Genomic DNA, 20,205 nt, shown 5'->3' with positions numbered 1-20,205 from the left:
TGAATAAAATGACGCATTTCCTCAAGCAACATCCCAAGCGCTCTTTCGCGAAAATATTGAAGAGTGCTACGCAACCAGAAAATCCATACGTTTTCTTGTCAACTGACGAGAGCGATGCTTATGACCCCATCGAAGGACCATCTTCGGCAGTTCCTCACAGCTTCAGAAAGAGAAGAAATAAATCCTCACATAGGCTTCTTGGTAAGGGTTCGTAAATGTCTTCAGGTGGGACACTTCAAGTTACAGCAACATGAAGAAGAGCGAAATATTGCTGATCTCAGAAAATTAAATTCTAAGCATTAATTTCCATCACTTTGTGGGACACAAAAACCCCAAATATCCCTTGAAAAGATCAATCAGAGAATTTACCAAATACTGGATTTGTTAAAATCTCTGATCATGAAGACTGGGTCATGTCTACCTGCAATATATTTGACCATCTTAAAAGCCTGCTATTGGCTTTCATTCCTACAGTTAAAACATTTGTGAAGCAGCTGACTGCAAAATGGCCCCTTCTTTCAGCGATTGTATCCTTCGATGGCTAAGTTATCTAAGGTCACTGATACGATTACTGTTCTACAGAGCAATTGTAGAAGTATAAGACCGAAAATAGATCAAATTTCTAGTAAATAATCCGAAATGTGACGCATTCGCATTGTGCAAAACTTCTGAAATATCTTTAAACTTCCACAATTTTAACATTATTCGCCTAGCTCGAGATGATCTCTACGGAAGAGTATTGTTGCAGTACCAAATGAACGTACGGAATGTTACGCTGCGCTATAAATTATTTCATTCGACTATTTCAGAAATCCCCTCACTCACAAGTGCGAAAGCCACTTGCACTATCACAAATGCGCAATGTAGGTAGATTATACTTTAGCAGCTTATCAGATTATCCGTTATCGCCAGTTCAGCTTAGACCTCCAAGCTTTAAGGACGGTTAGAATATATAGTGCATGTTGTTATAAACCTTGGTCGTAATATGAGTTGAGCATTGTGAATTTATGAAATCAAAATTTCCTGAATCGGAACCTGCATGAGATTCCAATTGGTCGCAACAGATACTTTTGAAGATCCAAAAGTGCTATTCTTTTTATCGAAATAACCTCCCTTCGATACCAGCTATTGAATCTGTCGCATGTCATGTTACAATCAAAGAATTGCTTCCATCTCTCTCAAGAGCCTTGGTTGGGCATCGGCAGCTTTGTGATATCATAGAACTCCTTCCGATGGTTTAGGAGACTTTAACTAACACGGTACCATATGGGGTTATCTTCACGAAGATAACAGATCAGCTAAGGAGTGTAGCGAAAATAAGCTATCCACAATTTTTTCTTTTAAATTATGATGAAAAACGATATTTTATTCAAACTAAAAATGGATCCTTTATTGTACGAGGTTAAACTTGAGCATAATGAAAACCGGATGAAATATAAGTTATTCCTTCACGAATTTTCGAACTTTTCATCGAGCGCTCTTCATCAAGTTTCGGACAAGTGTTGCATCACATTTTTTGGACGCATGAGCCCAAATTTTTGGAACTCCTGCATGTTCCCAGCTGCCTTACCAGTCTTCTTGAAGACCCTCTTTACGATTGCCCAGTAACGTTCGATTGGTCGAAGCTGAGTGCAATTTGGTGGATTGATTTTTTCTCAACAAAATTTATACCCTTTTCCGCAAGCCAATTGAGAATGGTTTTGGCATAGTGAGCCGACGCTAAATCCGGCCAAAACAGTGGAGATGTACTATGCTTCGTATATAAAGGCAGCAATCTCTTCTGAAGACACTCAGATGGATAGATTTTTGCATTTATAGTCCGGTAGTGTAAAAAATGGTTGACTTCAAACCACAGGAACATATTGCTTGCCATACCAGTATCTTTCGACCGAATTTCTCCACTTGAATCGACCTGTCCGCATTGCTCACATCCTCCCCAACGACGACAGTAAAATATTGTGGACCTGGAAGGGTTTTTGAGTCCTCCTTTACAAAGGTCTCATCGTCCATCAAAACACATGCATCGGGACACTGTAAAAGACACGAATACAATTTCCGGGCCCTTGTTGCTGCTCGTTTCTTCTGTTCTACACTTTGTTTCGAGATTTTCTGCTTCTTGTAGGTCTTTCGGTGATTTCTCCTTTTGATACGCTGGATCATTCCGACACTCGTTCCTGCTTTTTTGGCCAAATCACGTATTGATATTGATTTGTTCTTTGTGATTAGAGATACCACTTTCTGGTCCAGTTTCGGGTTGGAAGAACCGGGTTTTCTGCTTCTTCCTGGTATCTCATCCAAAAAATAGTGTTTCCCAAACTTATTAAAGTCATGATGAATTCCAAACCGCTTCGCCAATTTTCGCATAGTAATACCCTTATCACTTAGCCATGTGTCCAGAACCTTAATTTTCACTCCCTATTCAATACGCGACATTTTAAAAACGCAGAATTTCAACCGCACAAACAAGTAATCAAACGAAATATGACAGACAAACGTACAACATACTGTGATCTGAGCATAAAAAACCTTCTCAAATATATGCGTACAACACAAATGTATGTGGATAGCTTATTTTCGATACACTCCTTATGTCTATGATATCCGTGCCACCTTCAATATGACAATCTTGAATACGACATGGATTTCTGCACAACCGCTGGATATTCGATCTCGCTACAAAAGTATGTACCAACTCTGTCCCGGAACAGAAGATCTCCCGCGTTTCGACATGAAATACAAACGAAACACTGTTCTCAATGGAAAAGTTCTCGCTCGCGCTGTTGTCGTGTATCAGTAAAGCTCCGGGGCTAGACTGAATTAAATTCAACTTGTTGAAAAATCTGCCTGACCCTGCTTTCATGTATCCGGAAATTGTTGAAGAAATGATTCTGTTTCGCCTAGACAATTGAGTCACGAATTGCTTGCTTTAAGATACACAGTTTGGTTTCCGCAGGGGCAAAGGAATGAACGACTGTCTTGCGTTGTTCTCAAAAGTAATTCAAATTGCATTCGCTCGTAAGGAACAAATGGCATCATTTTTCTTTAACATCAAGAGGGCTTCTGATTAAATTTCTTTAAATATACCGAACCGAGCCCGACCCCGACCCGTACCCGACGGGTATTCGATGGGTTCGGGTATTGATATACTGAAACGACGTTTCCATACATGTTTAAGTCAAACGAATCCAAATCGATTGGTTGTTAAATTATATAAATCCATCAACAAGTGACAAGTGAGTTATTATCGTTCAAAAGTATGACAGAAAAAGATTACGCAGCTAGTTTTGAAACTTTTAATTAACACTAGGTCTCGTATAGTGAAGACTGAAGAGTATTGCATTCTTAATGCCAAAATGCCCCAGGAGACCTGATCAGGTTGTACCAAATAACGATATTGTTCGTAATGGAATATGGGTGCTTCTGGTTTCATTAAGCTGGAAACAATTTAGAATTGTTGTTTGCGCATTGCCTTTATGTTGCATGCAGTCCGCTCATACAATAAGAATCGAAGTGCTGACGAGCATCTTACCGTTAAAAAGTCGATTCTGGGATCTCTCGTGTCGACTGCTTATACGATGCGATATCTTTAATCCGATGCGATATCTTGAATCCGATGGCGATTGAAAACTTGGAAAGGTTTGTCGAGCTCAATTCTCAGACCCGTTTTATATCCTTGTATTTTGATTAAATGGCTCAGAATATTTATCCTTTTTCGTTTGTTCCCAATCGTGCTCATTTCCTGGATATTTCTGATTCCTGTGTGTTTTTCGACACATAAATGAGAGAAGAGATTCGTGGAATCCCGAATTGCGTACAACCCCAAAGCAAAGTTCTAGCATTACATTCCTTGTGTGAAAATTTGCCTTTCTGTTTCAACAGACTTCGCGGCCGATTCATAGCATAATTGCAGGGTTAGAACTTTATTTATTTATTTTTTACCTATTGAGCAATTCCACGCCAAATCGTCCAAAAATAGCAAATTTCTGGTACGACCCCTTTGAATATACATGAAACTTTAAATGTGTGATCGGTATAGTAAATAAAGTATTTTTCACTGGTCTAAAGATTTTGTTCACAAGATTTTAATAAACACTTTTTGAAAAGGGCGTACGTGTTTTTAGCCACAATATTAAACAAGTATCAATAAAACTAATAAATGTTTTAGAAAGTTGGAGAGATGATAAATGAAAAAGTTTCCCGAAGAAAAATTTTTCTACAATTTTCGAAAAACGATGTTTTTATAAGAATAAATGTATCTGAGCAATGAAACATTTTTCTTTAAACTACGTTCAATGAAAAAGCTCATAGGAAGCTACTTCCTAAATGCAGTCATTTTCGAGATATATGAGGAACTAAATCGAGAAAAATGATATTTCATCAGAATACGCCCTTTTTGCCTTTCTCATATAGAAAGGCAATACAATCACTGCATTGCCCAACTTTTGAACCGAGGCCCGGAGGGCCGACTGTCATATAGCAAATGTCTGTGTGTGCGTGTGTGTGTGTGTGTGTGTGTGTGTGTGTGTGTGTGTGTGTGTGTGTGTGTGTGTGTGTGTGTGTGTGTGTGTGTGTGTGTGTGTGACAAATATTGTCACTCACTTTTCTCGGAGATGGCTTAACCGATTTTCTCAAACTTAGATTCAAATGAAAGGTCTCATGGCCGCATACAAAGCTCCTGAATTTCATTTGGATCCGACTTCCGAATCCGGAACTACAGATTGACATGCACCAAAAAAGTGAAAATAATTTCACTCACTTTTCTCGGAGATGGCAGAACCGATTTTCACAAATTTAGATTCAAATTGAAGGTCTCATGGCCCCATACAAAGTTCCTGAATTTCATTTCAATCCGACTTCCGGTTTCGGAATTACAGTGTGATATGCATCAAAAATGTGAAAAGTTTCAAGAATTATTTTTATAAAAAGCTACCTCTTTATATTTGCTAGTTAATTTCTCTAGTTTGTCGAACATGAGAGTCCGTTACCAAATAAACCAACTATTCATAATCCCATAAAAGATCTGCTGAATTTGATTCAAGTCCGACTACCGGTACATTTTTTGATGTGGAACACATCTTTATTTTCTATATAGGGGTGTAAATCAGAAACTGAAAGAAAAGTACACGTAGAAATATGGTCAGTAGGGTGGGACAAAATATTGATTTTAGTTCCACTAAACTTTTCGTGTTCCTTTTGGGTCCCATAATCACCATGTAAAATTTTAGCTCGATAGGAGAAACTATATTTTCGCGCCCGCGGTTCAAAGTTTGTATGGGATTTAGTATGGGAAAACTAACTTTTAACAAAAAAATCATCTGGAGGTCACCCTATATACTCAAAAAATCAGCGGGCATGTAATTTTTGTAGGAAATTTAATGAGGAAGAAAACCTTCGAGGACTGTAACATAATCCGACATCTGTGAAAAATGTTATTAAAGAAATTCCGACACAAGGTCCGAACGATGGCTCATTCCTTAATGTATCTAGCACCACTGCTGCTAGTGGTGGTAATGTGAGTTTGCTTTCTTTTATTATGCTACAACGGTTGATCTGAGTTGTTTGATGTCTTCACAATAGTTGCTCGGTGTAGTTTGAAGATTTTTTTAAACTTAAACACCATGTTCCAAAACTCACTGTAAAGACACAAAAAAAACTAACTTTTTTTTTGAAGAAATACAATTTTGAAGTCTTCAACAATATTGTAGATAAACTCAAATACTATAACTTTGTCGAAGACATAAATCATCTGCCTCATATATTTTAGAAGATATGGACGATAGAAAAATAAGAAAAAGAAAAACTTGGAATCAACATTTTTTTCATAGTATTAAATGAAATCATCCATATCTTCTAAAATATATGAGGCAGATGATTTATGTCTTCGACAAAGTTATAGTATTTGAGTTTATCTACAATATTGTTGAAGACTTCAAAATTGTATTTCTTCAAAAAAAAAGTTAGTTTTTTTTGTGTCTTTACAGTGAGTTTTGGAACATGGTGTTTAAGTTTAAAAAAATCTTCAAACTACACCGAGCAACTATTGTGAAGACATCAAACAACTCAGATCAACCGTTGTAGCATAATAAAAGAAAGCAAACTCACATTACCACCACTAGCAGCAGTGGTGCTAGATACATTAAGGAATGAGCCATCGTTCGGACCTTGTGTCGGATTTTCTTTAATAACATTTTTCACAGATGTCGGATTATGTTACAGTCCTCGAAGGTTTTCTTCCTCATTAAATTTCCTACAAAAATTACATGCCCGCTGATTTTTTGAGTATATAGGGTGACCTCCAGATGATTTTTTTGTTAAAAGTTAGTTTTCCCATACTAAATCCCATACAAACTTTGAACCGCGGGCGCGAAAATATAGTTTCTCCTATCGAGCTAAAATTTTACATGGTTTCTATGGGACCCAAAACGAACACGAAAAGTTTGGTGGAGCGAGAAAATATTTTTTCCCATACAACTTTGTCCCACCCTAATGGTCAGGTTTTAAACACTTACAGCTCAGTATATTTTGTATCAATTATTAATATTATTTCATCATTTGATTGGAAATATTTCTAAGTTTCGATTTGAATGTATCAAGCCAATAATTTCCTTCATATCGGATTTCCCTGCCATAGACGACGGTGTTGAAGCAGTAAGCGATATATCAAAGTGAAAGCATCGTTCTAATTGCTCAATCGATGCAAAAACGAAACAAGACAAAAAGTGCCATAAAACGATTTGAAGTTTTAATTGGTATGCTCTGATCTTATGTCATGCAAGCTCGGATGAAATTCCATGTTATGTCGTTTTCGCCTGAGAAAACTACCCGAGTAAATTTTGAGTGCTTAAGATTAATTTCTAATTGATATAAGGTGAACTCGATTGCTAATGAGAAAAAGTTGATCGCTTCAACCGAAATCGCAGAATGGTAGAGAAACTTAACGCTATAAAAATAACTGCTTGCATACAAACACAAGCTTGGTGAAAAGAAGCTCAAATATCAAAATCGTATCGCAAGTATGGTCGAAGATATAATTGCATACATTTGGGATATCGGTGTAATTTCGTCGGCTATAAAAAAAAACAAAGTTCGGTTTTGGTTCCTAATCAAGATCAATCCAAGCAGACTCTCGTGCAATTGCGGATTCAAAAGTGTGACGATTGATTGGATTGTTTGATTGTAGATCATTAGAATTTTTTTCCACATCAATGGCTCGAACAACCCCATGGGGGGGTAGATCCTTGTAGTTTTTCCAAAATTCAATTCTTCATGGAGAATCGTATATAAATTTTTAGGTCAAATTGGTGTGTGGTTGAATGAACCGAATGTCCTCTTGCCAATATCCTGCCGCTTTTGGTGGTGGAAGTACCAACAGTAGTAATTAAATGTAATAAAGTGTAGTTCACTTCACTTTCTCACACATGATTCAATAGATTTTCACAAACTTAAATTCAAATGTACTATATCAATGAAGCAGTATTATGCAACATATATCTTCAAAACTATTTTCTAAACTTATTAAAATTGTAGTACTTCGGGGAATTTTTGTTGCATTATGCAGGAGAAAATGAAAATGAGAAAGGCATCTTTACACCACTAGGTGTATTAAAACAGGTTTTTAAATTAGTATAGGTTTTCCATCGTCAAATTTATCCTCATCAAATTTTGAATATATTAGTTTTTGACATCAAGACGATGCGAGTAGCTGTTTTCGAGATATTTTGAAAGCAAATCGAAAAAAATCGCAGGTTCAACAAGGGATTATCCGTCATATTGAAAAAAGTACGGGTGTGTAATGTCAGAGACATAACTGGATGTCGTGAATACGAATAAAACAGACACGATTTCTTCATACTTTCGAATCCCAATTGATAGTTGATCGATTGTGTGAATTGTGAAACTTTCCCCCTTTTCACTACTAGAATTTTAAACATTTTTTGATGTTGATTATTTCACTTCGGATTTGCATATTTCATCGAAAGAAACTATCCAGATGCTGACAGGATTCATTTCTGCCTTTTAGAAGGACCAAATTGTGGAATTCTCTACTATATTGAGCACAGTTCGGAACATTTTTCCCGAACGATTTTTGCACAGCGAAAATTACGCGAAGCAAATGAAAATATTTTGGATATTCACTAAACTGATGATTTTTACCTTCGATTTACAAAGAAGTAATCCCAATAGTTCTTTAGATAACATTTAGAGCTATAAGAACGGCTGATTTTATATAATGTTGTCCACTTTTCGTTTTTCGTTTTCTTTCTCTCCAATGCAAACGACCAGCAGCTCTGTTGCATGATGCAATCGCTCTTGTTTGAATTGAAACTAGCTTTGCGTACAAACAGCAACACATCTACTCGCATTGCCAAATGATGCCAAACTAAATCAATTTTTCTCAAGAGGTTTCTTTTTACGTGCTTTCGTTTGTAACTGTTTCACCAATGGGCGGTTCCAACGGCCACACATATAGGCACTTTTATTGAATTTTGACGTCGAATATTTCATTTCGGATTTGCATATTTCATTGGAAGAAACTATCATGATACTGTACAGGATTCATTTCTGCCTTTTAGAAGGTCCAAATTGAGGAATTCTCTACGATATTTAGCACAGTTCGGAACGTTTTTCTCGAACGTTTTTCGCACTGCGAAAAGTGCACAAAGCAAATCAAATTATTTTTGATTTTCACTAAACTTATGATTTTTACCTTCGATTTGAAAAAAGTAATCTTAGTAGTTCTTTAGATAACATTTAGAGCCATTAGAACGGCTGATTTTATATAATGTTGTCTACTTTTCGTTTTTCGTTTTCTTTCTCTCCAATGCAAACGACCAGCAGCTCTGTTGCATGATGCAATCACTCTTGTTTGAGTTGAAACTAGCTTTGCGTACAAACTGCAACACATCCGCTCGCAGTGTCAAATGATGCGGACCTGGTTTAATGCGTCTACTCGCCTTGACGACCGGAAGGCAAATGAGAACTACGACCTGAGCGTTTGAGGTTTTTAACCACGCAGAAGGTGCGCTCTCCGATGCCGCTGTTTGAATGCGTCTTCGCGTCCCGACGTCTACTTCCATCCAACGCACAAGAAGAAATGATCAATTTTCGACCACGGATTCTCTTTTATAACGTTCAGTTGAATATATGTGCCTGACTACCTCAGAATCGTCGTCCTTGCGCGAAAACCCCAAGCGAAAGTAAAGAGTTTTCCGCGTTGAGAATGCGTTTTGAGAAAACTTAATTTTTGAGTTGTTTGTGGTTATCTCACACTGTTCAAAATATTATCCTAAATTCCTGATCATATTGTTGATGAAATAGTTGCTGCCATTAATACAAGTCGAGATATTCACGATTAACTTTTGCCCATTCTTCCATATGGCTAATTTTGAAAAGGCGCCCCATAGTAAAGTAAGTCGTATTCACGACAAAATACCTACTTTTAGGTATAGAAGTTTACCTATGTTATAAAAGATTACCTAAACCCAACTATAAAAGCACACGGTGTCACTGGTAAAAGAATTGGTTAAAGAGAAAGAAGTATTGGCTGTTCCTTACAAAAAATGTGGCCGTCCATTGGATCCCTATATAAAACGTGAAGCACTACAGTTCTTCATCGACGATGATATAATGTAATGCAATGTAATGTAACCATTGCCGTTTCAACCTTCCGAGCGAATGGACGTGATTTGGAGTTACTGCGAAAGCATTGAAAATCAGTTGTGTGTGTGATAAAGTGGTCGGACGATCGAAACGACATTGTGTAGTAGACAATAGGGCTTTTTCTCCTGAGAGGTTTTTTTGCGCATTATATACTAGAGCAGTGCATTATTGTGAGCGGTCGATCGAAACGGTACCGTTAAGGGCACTCCGCATTCAGCCGATCCGAGCTCGCCGGCGTTGACTTTTTCTCTCTTCGGCTATGGCTGAGCACGGGCGTGCGCATGTATAGGTACGCCGGACCCGACACAGTTGCTACGGTGCGAAAAGCTCGGCGAGGAATATCGTTGCCAAAGATATGAATTTTATGTCGGGTCCGGCGTACCTATACATGCGCACGCCGGCAGCTCAGTCATAACCGAAGAGCGAAAAAAGATCGGCGATGGAAATGTCGGTGAATGCGGTTTGACCTTTAGCCGGTTATTGTTTTGTCGATCAAAGCCAAGTGTGCGGATTATAAACAAGCGACCATTGTGCGGATTTTAAATAATAGCCTGTTCGCACTATACCGGGACGACCGGGACGGGACCATCCGGGACTATCCGGAACGTTTTTCCCGTCTCGGTATAGTGCGAACAGGCTATATGTGTGCCTTTTCCTCTCGGAGGTTTTTTGCACACCATCCAAGCAGCGATACGCCAATCGACGAAGCTCAGCTTGGTGTCCCACGTTGGATCTTAAGTTAAGTACTGTTACTTCGTTTAGTTTTGCCTTTCTCATAAAGAAAGGTTATGCAATCACTGTGAAAACCTACTTTTGAACCGAGGCCCGGAGAGCCGAGTGTCATATACCATTCGACTCAGTTCGTCAAGTGCGCAAAATGTCTGTGTGTATATTTGCGTATGTGCGTATGTAACGTTTTTTGCACTAACTTTTCTCGGAGATGGCTGAACCGATGGTACAAAATTCCTGAATACTATTTGGATCCGACTTCCGGTTCCAGAATTATGGGGTAAAACGTGCAAAAAATTGTGCAAATAAGTGCACTAACTTTTCTCAGAGATGGCTGAACCGATTTTCCCAAACTGAGATTCAAATGAAAGGGCTTGTGGTCCCATACAAAATTCCTGAATATTATTTGGATCCGACTTCCGGGGATGGGGTAAAATGTGCAAAAAATGAGATTATGTGTTCCAACTTTTCTCATAGATGGCGCGACAGATTTTCACAAACTTAGGTTCAAATGGTCCCATAGGAGATTCCTGAATTTCATCCGGATCTGACTTCCGGATCCGGAAATATAAGGTGAAGTGTGTTAGAAATTTTATACCATCACTGAAAAGGGCAGAAAACCGTAAAAAGTTTTCTAAATCGACCACAAATCTTATCCAATTGATAGTTTTTATTAGCAGACGGTCAAACAAACCGATAGTATGATTGATATGAGAAAGGCATCATTAACATATACCAATAGGTGGATTAAAACAGGTTTTATTTCTTTATTTGACCATTCTATTTCCTCCCGAATCATTTGTTTCTGCGCGGAAGCGACATCTCTTATTTAAATCCTTTTAAAGACCCCTCACTTAAGAATGTCAAGATACAGGATTGCAAGCGATTACATTCAGTATCGATCACCTGGGATGGAACAGTCTTATCCCCAATCAGACTCTTATCGTGTGACCTTCGCCGGCTCGACTTTGCCCAACTACATCCTCTTCGACCGGGTTTGTTTGCCTGTTCGTCTATTTGTACCCGGATAATAAATTGTACCAATTGCAAACAACTGGGGCATACAGCTACCCATTGCAGCTATAAGCCAAGTTGTGCCAACTGTGGGGAAGCTCATGCGAACGGCTCTTGCGGTAAGGATGCTGAAAAGTGTCTCTACTGTAAGGAGGGTCCGCATGACCTAATGGCATGTCCTGCGTACGAACTGCGAGGAGATCGGATGAAGCGTTCCCTAAAGGAACGCTCCAAGCGTTCCTTTGCCGAGAGGGTTAAGAGTGCCACCCCTCCTAAACAGACAACGAATCCATATGCCTGCTTGTCAACTGACGAGAGCGATTCCGACGACCCTTTACAAGGTCCATCTTCGGGGGTCCCTCATAGCTATAGGAAAAGAACAAACAATTCCTCTCATAAGCTTCCTAGTGAGGGTTCGAAGGTGTCTTCCGAAGGGCTTCAAAAAGTTACAGCTAACAGAAATCGTGACAAACCACCGAAGCAAAAAGCTCCTGGACTCGGAAAACTTAATTCTGAGATGGAATTCCCACCACTTCCAGGGACTACAAAATCCCCAAGCGTCTCTGAAAATCTACCAGAGAACCAACTAGGTGCTGGACTTATCAAGTTCTCTGATGTTGTGGACTGGATTTTCACAACTTTCAATATTTCTGAACTTCGAAAAACTTGTCGAGCTCAATTCTCAGACACATTGCATGTCCTTGTATTTTGATTACATGGCTCAGAATATTAATCCTTCTTCGTTTGTTTCCAAACGTGCTCATTTCTTGGATACTTTTGATTATGCTGTATTTTTCGATTCATGAGATTCATGAAATTCCGGATCACGTACGCCCTCAAGTGGCCCCTAATATCTGTAATAACAAATTTGAAAAAGTCAACTGTGAAAAGATGTTTTATACTAACGGATCAAACATCAACAAGTGTACAGGCTTCGGTATCTTCAATCTAAACATCACCACTTCGTACAAACTCAGTGATCCGGCTTCAATTTACGTCGCAGAATTAGCTGCTATTCAGTACACCATCGAGATCATTGAAACCTTGCCCAAAGACGGACAGTCACGGACAGTCTGAGCTCAATAGAGGCTCTCCGGACGATGAAGCCAAGAAAACATCCCCCATATTTCCTAGGAAAAATACGGGAACACTTGATAGCTTTATCTGGACGGTCTTATTCAGTATCGTCCAGTCTGTGTCCCTTCGCATTGTTCCATTCCGGGCAATGAAAAGGCTGACTCACTGGATAAAGTGGGCGCATTAGAAGGTAATATGTATTAAAGACCAATCTGCTTTAATAAATTTTTCAGTATTTCTCGTCAGAAAACTCTCGAAAGTTCAATTGTAGGCAGAATAACAGTAATGGTAAAATACTTCATAATAAACTCTCTGCTGGTTACTAAACAGGATCCGCCATGAAACTTTTTTTTAAACATAATAAAACGTAAACGATTCATCCGATTTCAAAATTTATTTTTTCATATTAAAGTACAATCCTTCCGGGTAATTGTGGAATATAATTTCTCTCAAATGGCTGCCTAGGCTGGCCTTGCAGTAGGCCATACGGTCGGTCTCGTTTTTTAGTACATTTTCAATTGTATGCAGCTTTATTTCAGCTATGGCTGCACGAATGTTGTCCTTCAAGGCTTGAAATGTCTCTGGCTTGTCCACATAACACTTATCTTAAACGACATCCGAATTTCGACTGATAATTCGATCTTCGAAGACTGTGCGCAGAAGATCGATCGTAGCGGTGGCTGTATGGCACGGAGAGCCGTCTTGTTGGAACCAAATGGTGTCCAAGTCTTCCTCTTCAAGTAACGGGAAGAACCAATCGTTAATCATGGCGCGGTAGCGCTCGCCATTGACTGTGGCGGCGACTCCTGCCTCATTTTCGAAGAAAAATGGCCCAATGATGCCGCCAGACCAAAATGCGCACCAAACCGTCACTCTCTGAGGATGCATCGGCTTCTCCATGATAACGTGCGGGTTTTCCGTCCCCCAGATGTGACAATTTTGCTTATTAACACACCCGCCGAGATGAAAATGTGCCTCATCCGAAAAGATGATTTTTTCGCACACATTCCGCAACATTACCATGGTTTTCGAAGTAAAACTGCACTATTTTCACGCGTTCCTCAAGCATATACACAACCATTTTCGTTCAGCGGAAGTACAAAACTAAGTTTCTGTCAAATCAGAAGTGACATTAAGGTTAGAAGCCATAATTAATCCAATTAGTTCTATATTCATGAAGATGAAAAAAAATTCTAGAAAATCTCTTGAACTAATTTTTTCACGAAATGAACTTTTACTGGTCGTGATTCTCCCAACACTGCTTATATCGTATTAGAAACTAAATAATCCAAATGTTCTAAAATATGTCACAGCTTCTAATATATGTGTTTTCTTTTTGAACGTTTTTTTTTCAATTTCAAACGGGAAATATACAGAAAAAGACCGATGTGATCGTTACATGTTTCGATGTGAAAATGGTCCCTGTATTCCAAGGTTGTTCAGATGCAATGGAAAAGTAGACTGTCCATATGATACTAGTGATGAACTAGATTGTACTGATTGTAAGTTCTTGAAGACGTTTGACAAGAATGAAAAAAAGACTGTAACCAAGTTTTTATCACCAAAATTTCACAACAATACTGGCATAAAAATTTAATTATTACAAATTATTTTATTTTCGTTCATATTCCAACTGACCCCAAATCAATGATGTGGCTTCTGTAAAAGGAATAGATTTATTTTAAAGACCACTCTAAGTTAAACATATTATGAAGTATTACAAACTCCTGTTTAATCGATAAGAGACTACATCATTGTCCTAAAAAATCTTACCTCTAATAGTGTGTTACTAACAACCGACTGGTTAGTTTGATGAAACTAAAAACAACTGAGCTAACCTCTGACTGAATAAAAAACTGACTATTAATATTAAACGATATATACATTTGGTTGAAACGAATAATTTTCACGAATCAAACATAGTATCTAGGTTAAAAGTTTGTTAACCAAAAACAAGTTTCTGAAGAAATGGGTATACCGGTAAGTCGATGCCTTTCACGCAGTCCGCCTTGGTTCGATTCGCTTCCCTGTACATAGGGTCATAAAGTTTTTCTGACTCGAAGAGGCGAATGACCTTAAGGTTAAAACCTCTATGATCGTAATATATGAAATAAATACAAGAGTAAGCAAGTTTTAGAAAAGTATGTGCTACTGCTAAATTTCAAAGTCAAAAATAAATTTTCATTTTGTAAAACATATTTACCAAATAAGTCGTATTTTTCTACGCCATCCCAACTCAGTTCAATGAAAATGTCACAAAAAATATAACCGGTAAATGAAGAGACATAAGGTTTCAATATTCCACCAAATTTGACAAAAAAAAACTATACAATTTCTCAAAAATGTTTTCCTGTGGTTGATGTTTTTCTAACCCAATTACCAACAGAACAAAAGAAAACTTCAAAAGCGACTAACGACGTCGTATACATATTTGGTAGATATTAAACATAATTACTCGCTGTTAACTTATACTCATTTTCACCTAACATATAACGCTTATCTGTATAACGTTGCCATCAAACTCTTGGAAATAGGAAAAATTGAATAATTTTATATTAAAAATATCACAAATCAGAAATATATTTGAAATGAGAAGAATTATTGTTTTTAATTATGATTTACGTTACTTTTTTTTCGCCCTTGTTTTTAAAGACGCCGCAACAACAGAGGATAATGCAAGACTGAATCTTCGCACATACCCAGATGAACAAATTATAAAAGAAAGTAAGTATCGGTATTTTGTCTACTTGGAACTAGTGAGTTACAAAAACACGTAAAAAGGCAATAACTGACCGTTATATGCAAGCTTTCAAATGGCATGTTATTCGATTTAGTAATCCAAAACAGTTTTTTATTCTTTGGATATCATTAGTCCTTTACCTTAATTGACATATTTGAACTATGAAATGATCCTAAATTAAAATATAATCCCACAACCTAATATAAATTTGATATTTTTTCCTTTTTGCTTACGCTAATTAATCAATAACATTGCAGAGCAAATAATTGAGGGTAAGTTGATATTCCTGCAAGACTACTTGCTTTTAGAGGGTAACAGTTGGAATGCATCATGTATATTATTATTAAATTTAAAATAAATCATGGGTATACATCACAAAAAAACTAATCGCACTTCAATGAATGTAATCCAATCACAAATCATATCTAGTAGCACAAATGATCCAGCATTATCAGCCTTTATAAAATAAATATTTGTATTTTCCCTCTTCTAAAAGTCTGTGTTTACCAACCGTTAGACTTTCCGGATAATATTGTGCAGTCTTCCTACTACCACCACAAGCAAATACACACATACAACCTACAATATAATCGACAATCTTTTCCCTTGTTTTTCGAAGATGAATACGCTTTTTGAGCAAAGCAAGGCTTGGCATTACATTTCTTTTGTAGAATTTGGACTTTCTTTTTCAACAGACTTCGCAGCCGATTTTCAGAGTACAGAATCATTGCATGGCTAGTACTACGATCCTACTTATACTACGAATCCTTCCAGGTCGGGATTCAAACATATGACAACTTGCTTGTTTGACCAGCGCCATATGCATTGAACAGCCAACCTGGTCAAAACTGGCGGGCCATCTTTTTGAACAAAATGGAATTTTTTCGAACAAATTATTTACTAACTTATTCTTACTTATTGAAATTGTTCTATGCAATTCAGCACATGTTGAATAGTAATTACCATCCAGTGCTACATGGTAATATGTAGGTGTTTTCGTTTCTAAGCGTTTTCTAACGTGAAACCTTCGTGCTTCAACTATTTTGTACCTCAACCAGCATTTGTTTTGTACACACATTCCATACGCCAGTACCATTTCTTCTCAGATTCAACGACTTAGCCCGTTCAGTATTCTGGTCTGATTGGCATTTTTCGCTGCAATCCGAAACTTTATAACGATTGTTCCGTAGTTGCATCGAGCTGAAGAGTTATCAGTAATACCCTTATTCTACAGTCGGTTTGAATACTGTAGATCTTCTGCAGACAGTCACATAACTCATCTATCGCATCACTGGATTTCGCACTTGTTGGGGTGCATGTATTGATTAAGCTATAATGAACTGAACCTTCATTATCAACACACAGATATGATCCATCAACGGCTTCCGCCTGATTATCCGTAATTTTTTACCAAATATTCCGATATATTGGTGTAAGATTCCCTCACGCAGCCCTTACAAAAAAAATCAGCAAGTAATAACGAGTTTATAACAATAAATACAATTTTTAATCGATTTCTTTAACCGATTCTAATATAAGTCTCTACTCGTTAGTATGTTACAATAACAAAAACGTCCATCAAAAGGATATATATATCCATCAAAAGGATATATATGATCTGCTAATCGGGTTTCCAAGGCAATTGTAAAATCAGTTGAACACTATACACTCTTATACCGTTTTCGTTTATTGATCTGAGCAGCCCGAAAGCTGACCCAGAGTCGCCCAAACAACGTTTGATATGTTTGTTTTAGCAACCTCAGGTCGCTCTAGATCGGACTCCAATCGCGTAGTTTCGCTCTGAAAATTTTCTCGGGTCGCACCACGCATCCAGACGAGTTTGTTTATTTTTTCTTTTTTTCATGAGTTGTTGTTTAGGGCGCGTACCACGTGTTCGTTTTACTCGGAGTCAGAGTAGCCCGCGTCTAGGTTCAAAAACGAAAACGGTATTAGTTTCACAATTGTGTTTCCGGAATTTATATAGTGTACTGTTTTCGTGATTATTGTTTTTTTTTATTTAGCTCATACTCCTCAATCTCACATATCAACTTGTGAAACATAAATTTAAGTATAAATGTACATGCGTGTTCTTGGTTTTATTTGCATAGAATTATGATGGCTTATTCTTTTTCTATACAATAAAGCGACTATTCCATTACTAGGTCGCGAGGTCGTCTTCCAATGTCGTGATGAAGGTCCAGTTCGTGCAAAAGTTAAATGGACTCGTGCCAATGGTATGCCACTACCTCTAGGATCACGTGACATCAATGGTAGATTAGAAATACCAAATATAAGGGTAGGGCGAATCAACATTATGACATTTTATTAATAATTTGTGTCTATGTTTTCATTTTCAGTTTGACCATAATGGCGATTACGTTTGCGAAGCCGTAGGGTATACAAGATCCACTCCAGGGAGCAGTAAATTGGTTCATTTAATTGTGGAAAGATGTAAGTTCATAACTAATAATAATTCAAAATGTGCTGTTTTTAATGTTGAGCCGTAATAATCATAGCCTGGAGGATTAAATATAGAAAAAATCGCATAAACGCAATACAGTTTGGAACGATCCCTCATATAGGGTTTGAGTTTTTTGGACTAGGTAAAAATTATACCAAACTGAGATAAATTATTTAAACTGAATCAACCCTTTTCTTATATCTTTATGCTACTATTGATCTTATACGGTGGTTAGTAGGTGAAATGATGTACATTCCGAATTACACTAATCAATGGTTTCTTTCCATGAACAGATTATCCTGCGGATCGTCCTCCATCAGCTTGTACTATTACTCAAGCTACTTGCATGAATGGAGACTGTATATCAAAATCTCAAATTTGTGATGGAAACTTTGATTGTGTTGACGGTTCCGATGAAACAGGATGTAGAAAATCGCAGCGTTGTGAACCAAACGAGTACAAATGCCGCAATAACAAATGTATTCTAAAAACATGGCGATGTGATGGCGAATCAGACTGTGGTGACGGATCCGACGAAGAATACTGTGCCACTTCATCACCTAATGCTGCTTGTCGGTACGACGAATTCCAGTGTCGTAATGACCAGTGCATTCCAAAATCATTCCAATGTGATTCGCATCCTGATTGTTTCGATAAATCTGATGAAATAGGCTGCAGTAAGATTAGTTTTTCATAGTGTTGACTTGCTAAGATACAACATACTTGATTTTTTCAGTGATTCCCTCTGTAATCCAGCCACCTCCACCGTTCCTAACTATTTCTTCAGGTGGAATACTCAATATCACATGTCGGGCAACCGGTGTTCCTGTTCCGCTCATTGTTTGGCGTCTTAACTGGGGCCATGTCCCTGAGAAGTGTGTATCGCTCAGCGATAATGGTTTCGGTGTACTTACTTGCAACGATATGCAACCGATCGATGCTGGTGCTTATTCATGTGAAATTATCAACTCAATGGGTACTCATTTTGTATCCCCCGATACAATAGTAGTTGTAACAGGTAATAAAACGGTATGCCGGTCTGGTTATTTCAATAGCAAAGCAAGTAATCCAGAAGATTGCATAAATTGTTTCTGTTTTGGCGTCTCCAATCAATGTAAGAGTGCTGATCTCTACACATACGCAGTAAGTACACGCTATTAAATTAAGTAGACTTTTTTACTCCACCAATTTGGTACGTTTTCAGCTAGCACCACCGGTAACTTCACTCACCATTGTTGGTGTTGAGGGACCCTGGTCTGGACCGCGAAAAATTATTGAAAGTGAATTCATCAATCACGATTTAACAGTGACCAGACATGGGGTTCAGTTACGACTGGCAAATATTGTACCCGGAAGACAAATCCCTTATTATTCCCTTCCTGAAAATTACAAAGGAAATCAACTCAAATCTTATGGTGGTACTATCCGTTACACTGTTGAATATGATGGTACCGGTAGTTCGAATAATGCTCCAGATATAATAATTCGGGTGAGTCGTTCCTTAATCAGTCAAAAGCAAAATAAATAATGTGATCTTTCAGGGAAATAACTTAGTTTTGTTGTACAACCACAATGGTCCATTTTATGCGGATGAACGTAACGCAGTATCCGCGACATTTTTGCCTGGAGGATGGCGTAAAGAAGATAACTCGAAAGCCACCCGTGAAGAGATAATGATGGTTCTTGCAAACGTACAAAGCTTGCTAATCAAAATATTGTATGTTGATGGAGTAGAACGGAATATAGAGTTATTGGATATTGCGATGGATTCTGCGGCAAACCGTGATCTAGGATTAGGTTCTGCCACACTAGTTGAAGAGTGCCGATGTCCTCTCGGTTACAAAGGTCTTTCTTGCGAAAGCTGTGATTATGGTTACATACGACAGATCAGTGGCCCATGGCTGGGTAGATGTGTTGCAAAACCACAAGAATGCCGCCCTGGCTACTACGGAGATCCCACTCGGGGTATTCAGTGTCAACCTTGCCCTTGTCCTGTACCTGGAGATAAATCAAGAGGCAGAACATGCTATTTGGATAATTACAACAATGTTATGTGTAATTGCGATAGAGGTTACACTGGCAACAGATGCCAACAATGCGCTTCAGGTTATGTAGGAAACCCATTGAGTGAAGGATGTTCCCCTGCTCCAGTTACCAATTGTAATCATGATGGCACAAGTCAAATACTTCCTGATGGAAAATGTATATGCAAAGCGGGTGTTACAGGAGTATATTGCGATCGTTGTCAAACAGAGCATTATTTCATGCACGAGAAAGGGTGCATAGAGTGTTTCTGTATGGGAGTTTCAAGAGCATGTACCAGCACTAGCTTATTCAGAGATACTCTGCAGGCAACTTTCAATGATGGACAGTCTGGATTTTCATTAATCTCGGATTATACTAACCCTGAAATAGTTGCCACGAATCTGGCTGTATCAAGCAAGGAAATTGTTTATCGTAATTTTGGCACCAGCGATGACACGTTCTACTGGAGACTTCCTACTAAGTATAATCCCGAGAAGAT

The 20,205-nt window shown here is 38.0% G+C and overlaps 1 protein-coding gene across 4 annotated transcripts in view; it reads left to right on the top strand.

Annotated features, from left to right (window-relative positions):
• LOC131431038 (basement membrane-specific heparan sulfate proteoglycan core protein) overlaps positions 1-20,205 on the top strand; it is a 746,275-nt gene that overhangs the window by 546,631 nt on the left and 179,439 nt on the right. For 2 of the 4 annotated variants that reach the window (XM_058596469.1, XM_058596470.1), the window contains 10 exons: positions 13,857-13,982; positions 15,133-15,204; positions 15,478-15,492; positions 17,383-17,516; positions 17,578-17,671; positions 17,737-17,823; positions 18,002-18,358; positions 18,418-18,824; positions 18,886-19,170; positions 19,223-20,187. In XM_058596469.1, coding sequence (XP_058452452.1) covers positions 13,857-13,982; positions 15,133-15,204; positions 15,478-15,492; positions 17,383-17,516; positions 17,578-17,671; positions 17,737-17,823; positions 18,002-18,358; positions 18,418-18,824; positions 18,886-19,170; positions 19,223-20,187 — 2,542 coding nt within the window. The remainder of the gene's footprint in view (positions 1-13,856; positions 13,983-15,132; positions 15,205-15,477; positions 15,493-17,382; positions 17,517-17,577; positions 17,672-17,736; positions 17,824-18,001; positions 18,359-18,417; positions 18,825-18,885; positions 19,171-19,222; positions 20,188-20,205) is intronic. The other 2 variants (XM_058596471.1, XM_058596473.1) reach the window with 2 other exon arrangements.

This window comes from Malaya genurostris, chromosome 2, assembly GCF_030247185.1.
Source record: "Malaya genurostris strain Urasoe2022 chromosome 2, Malgen_1.1, whole genome shotgun sequence".
Classification (NCBI taxonomy): Eukaryota; Metazoa; Arthropoda; class Insecta; order Diptera; family Culicidae; genus Malaya; species Malaya genurostris.
Note: the sequence above shows the minus strand (reverse complement) of the source record. Positions and strands in the feature narration are given on the sequence as shown.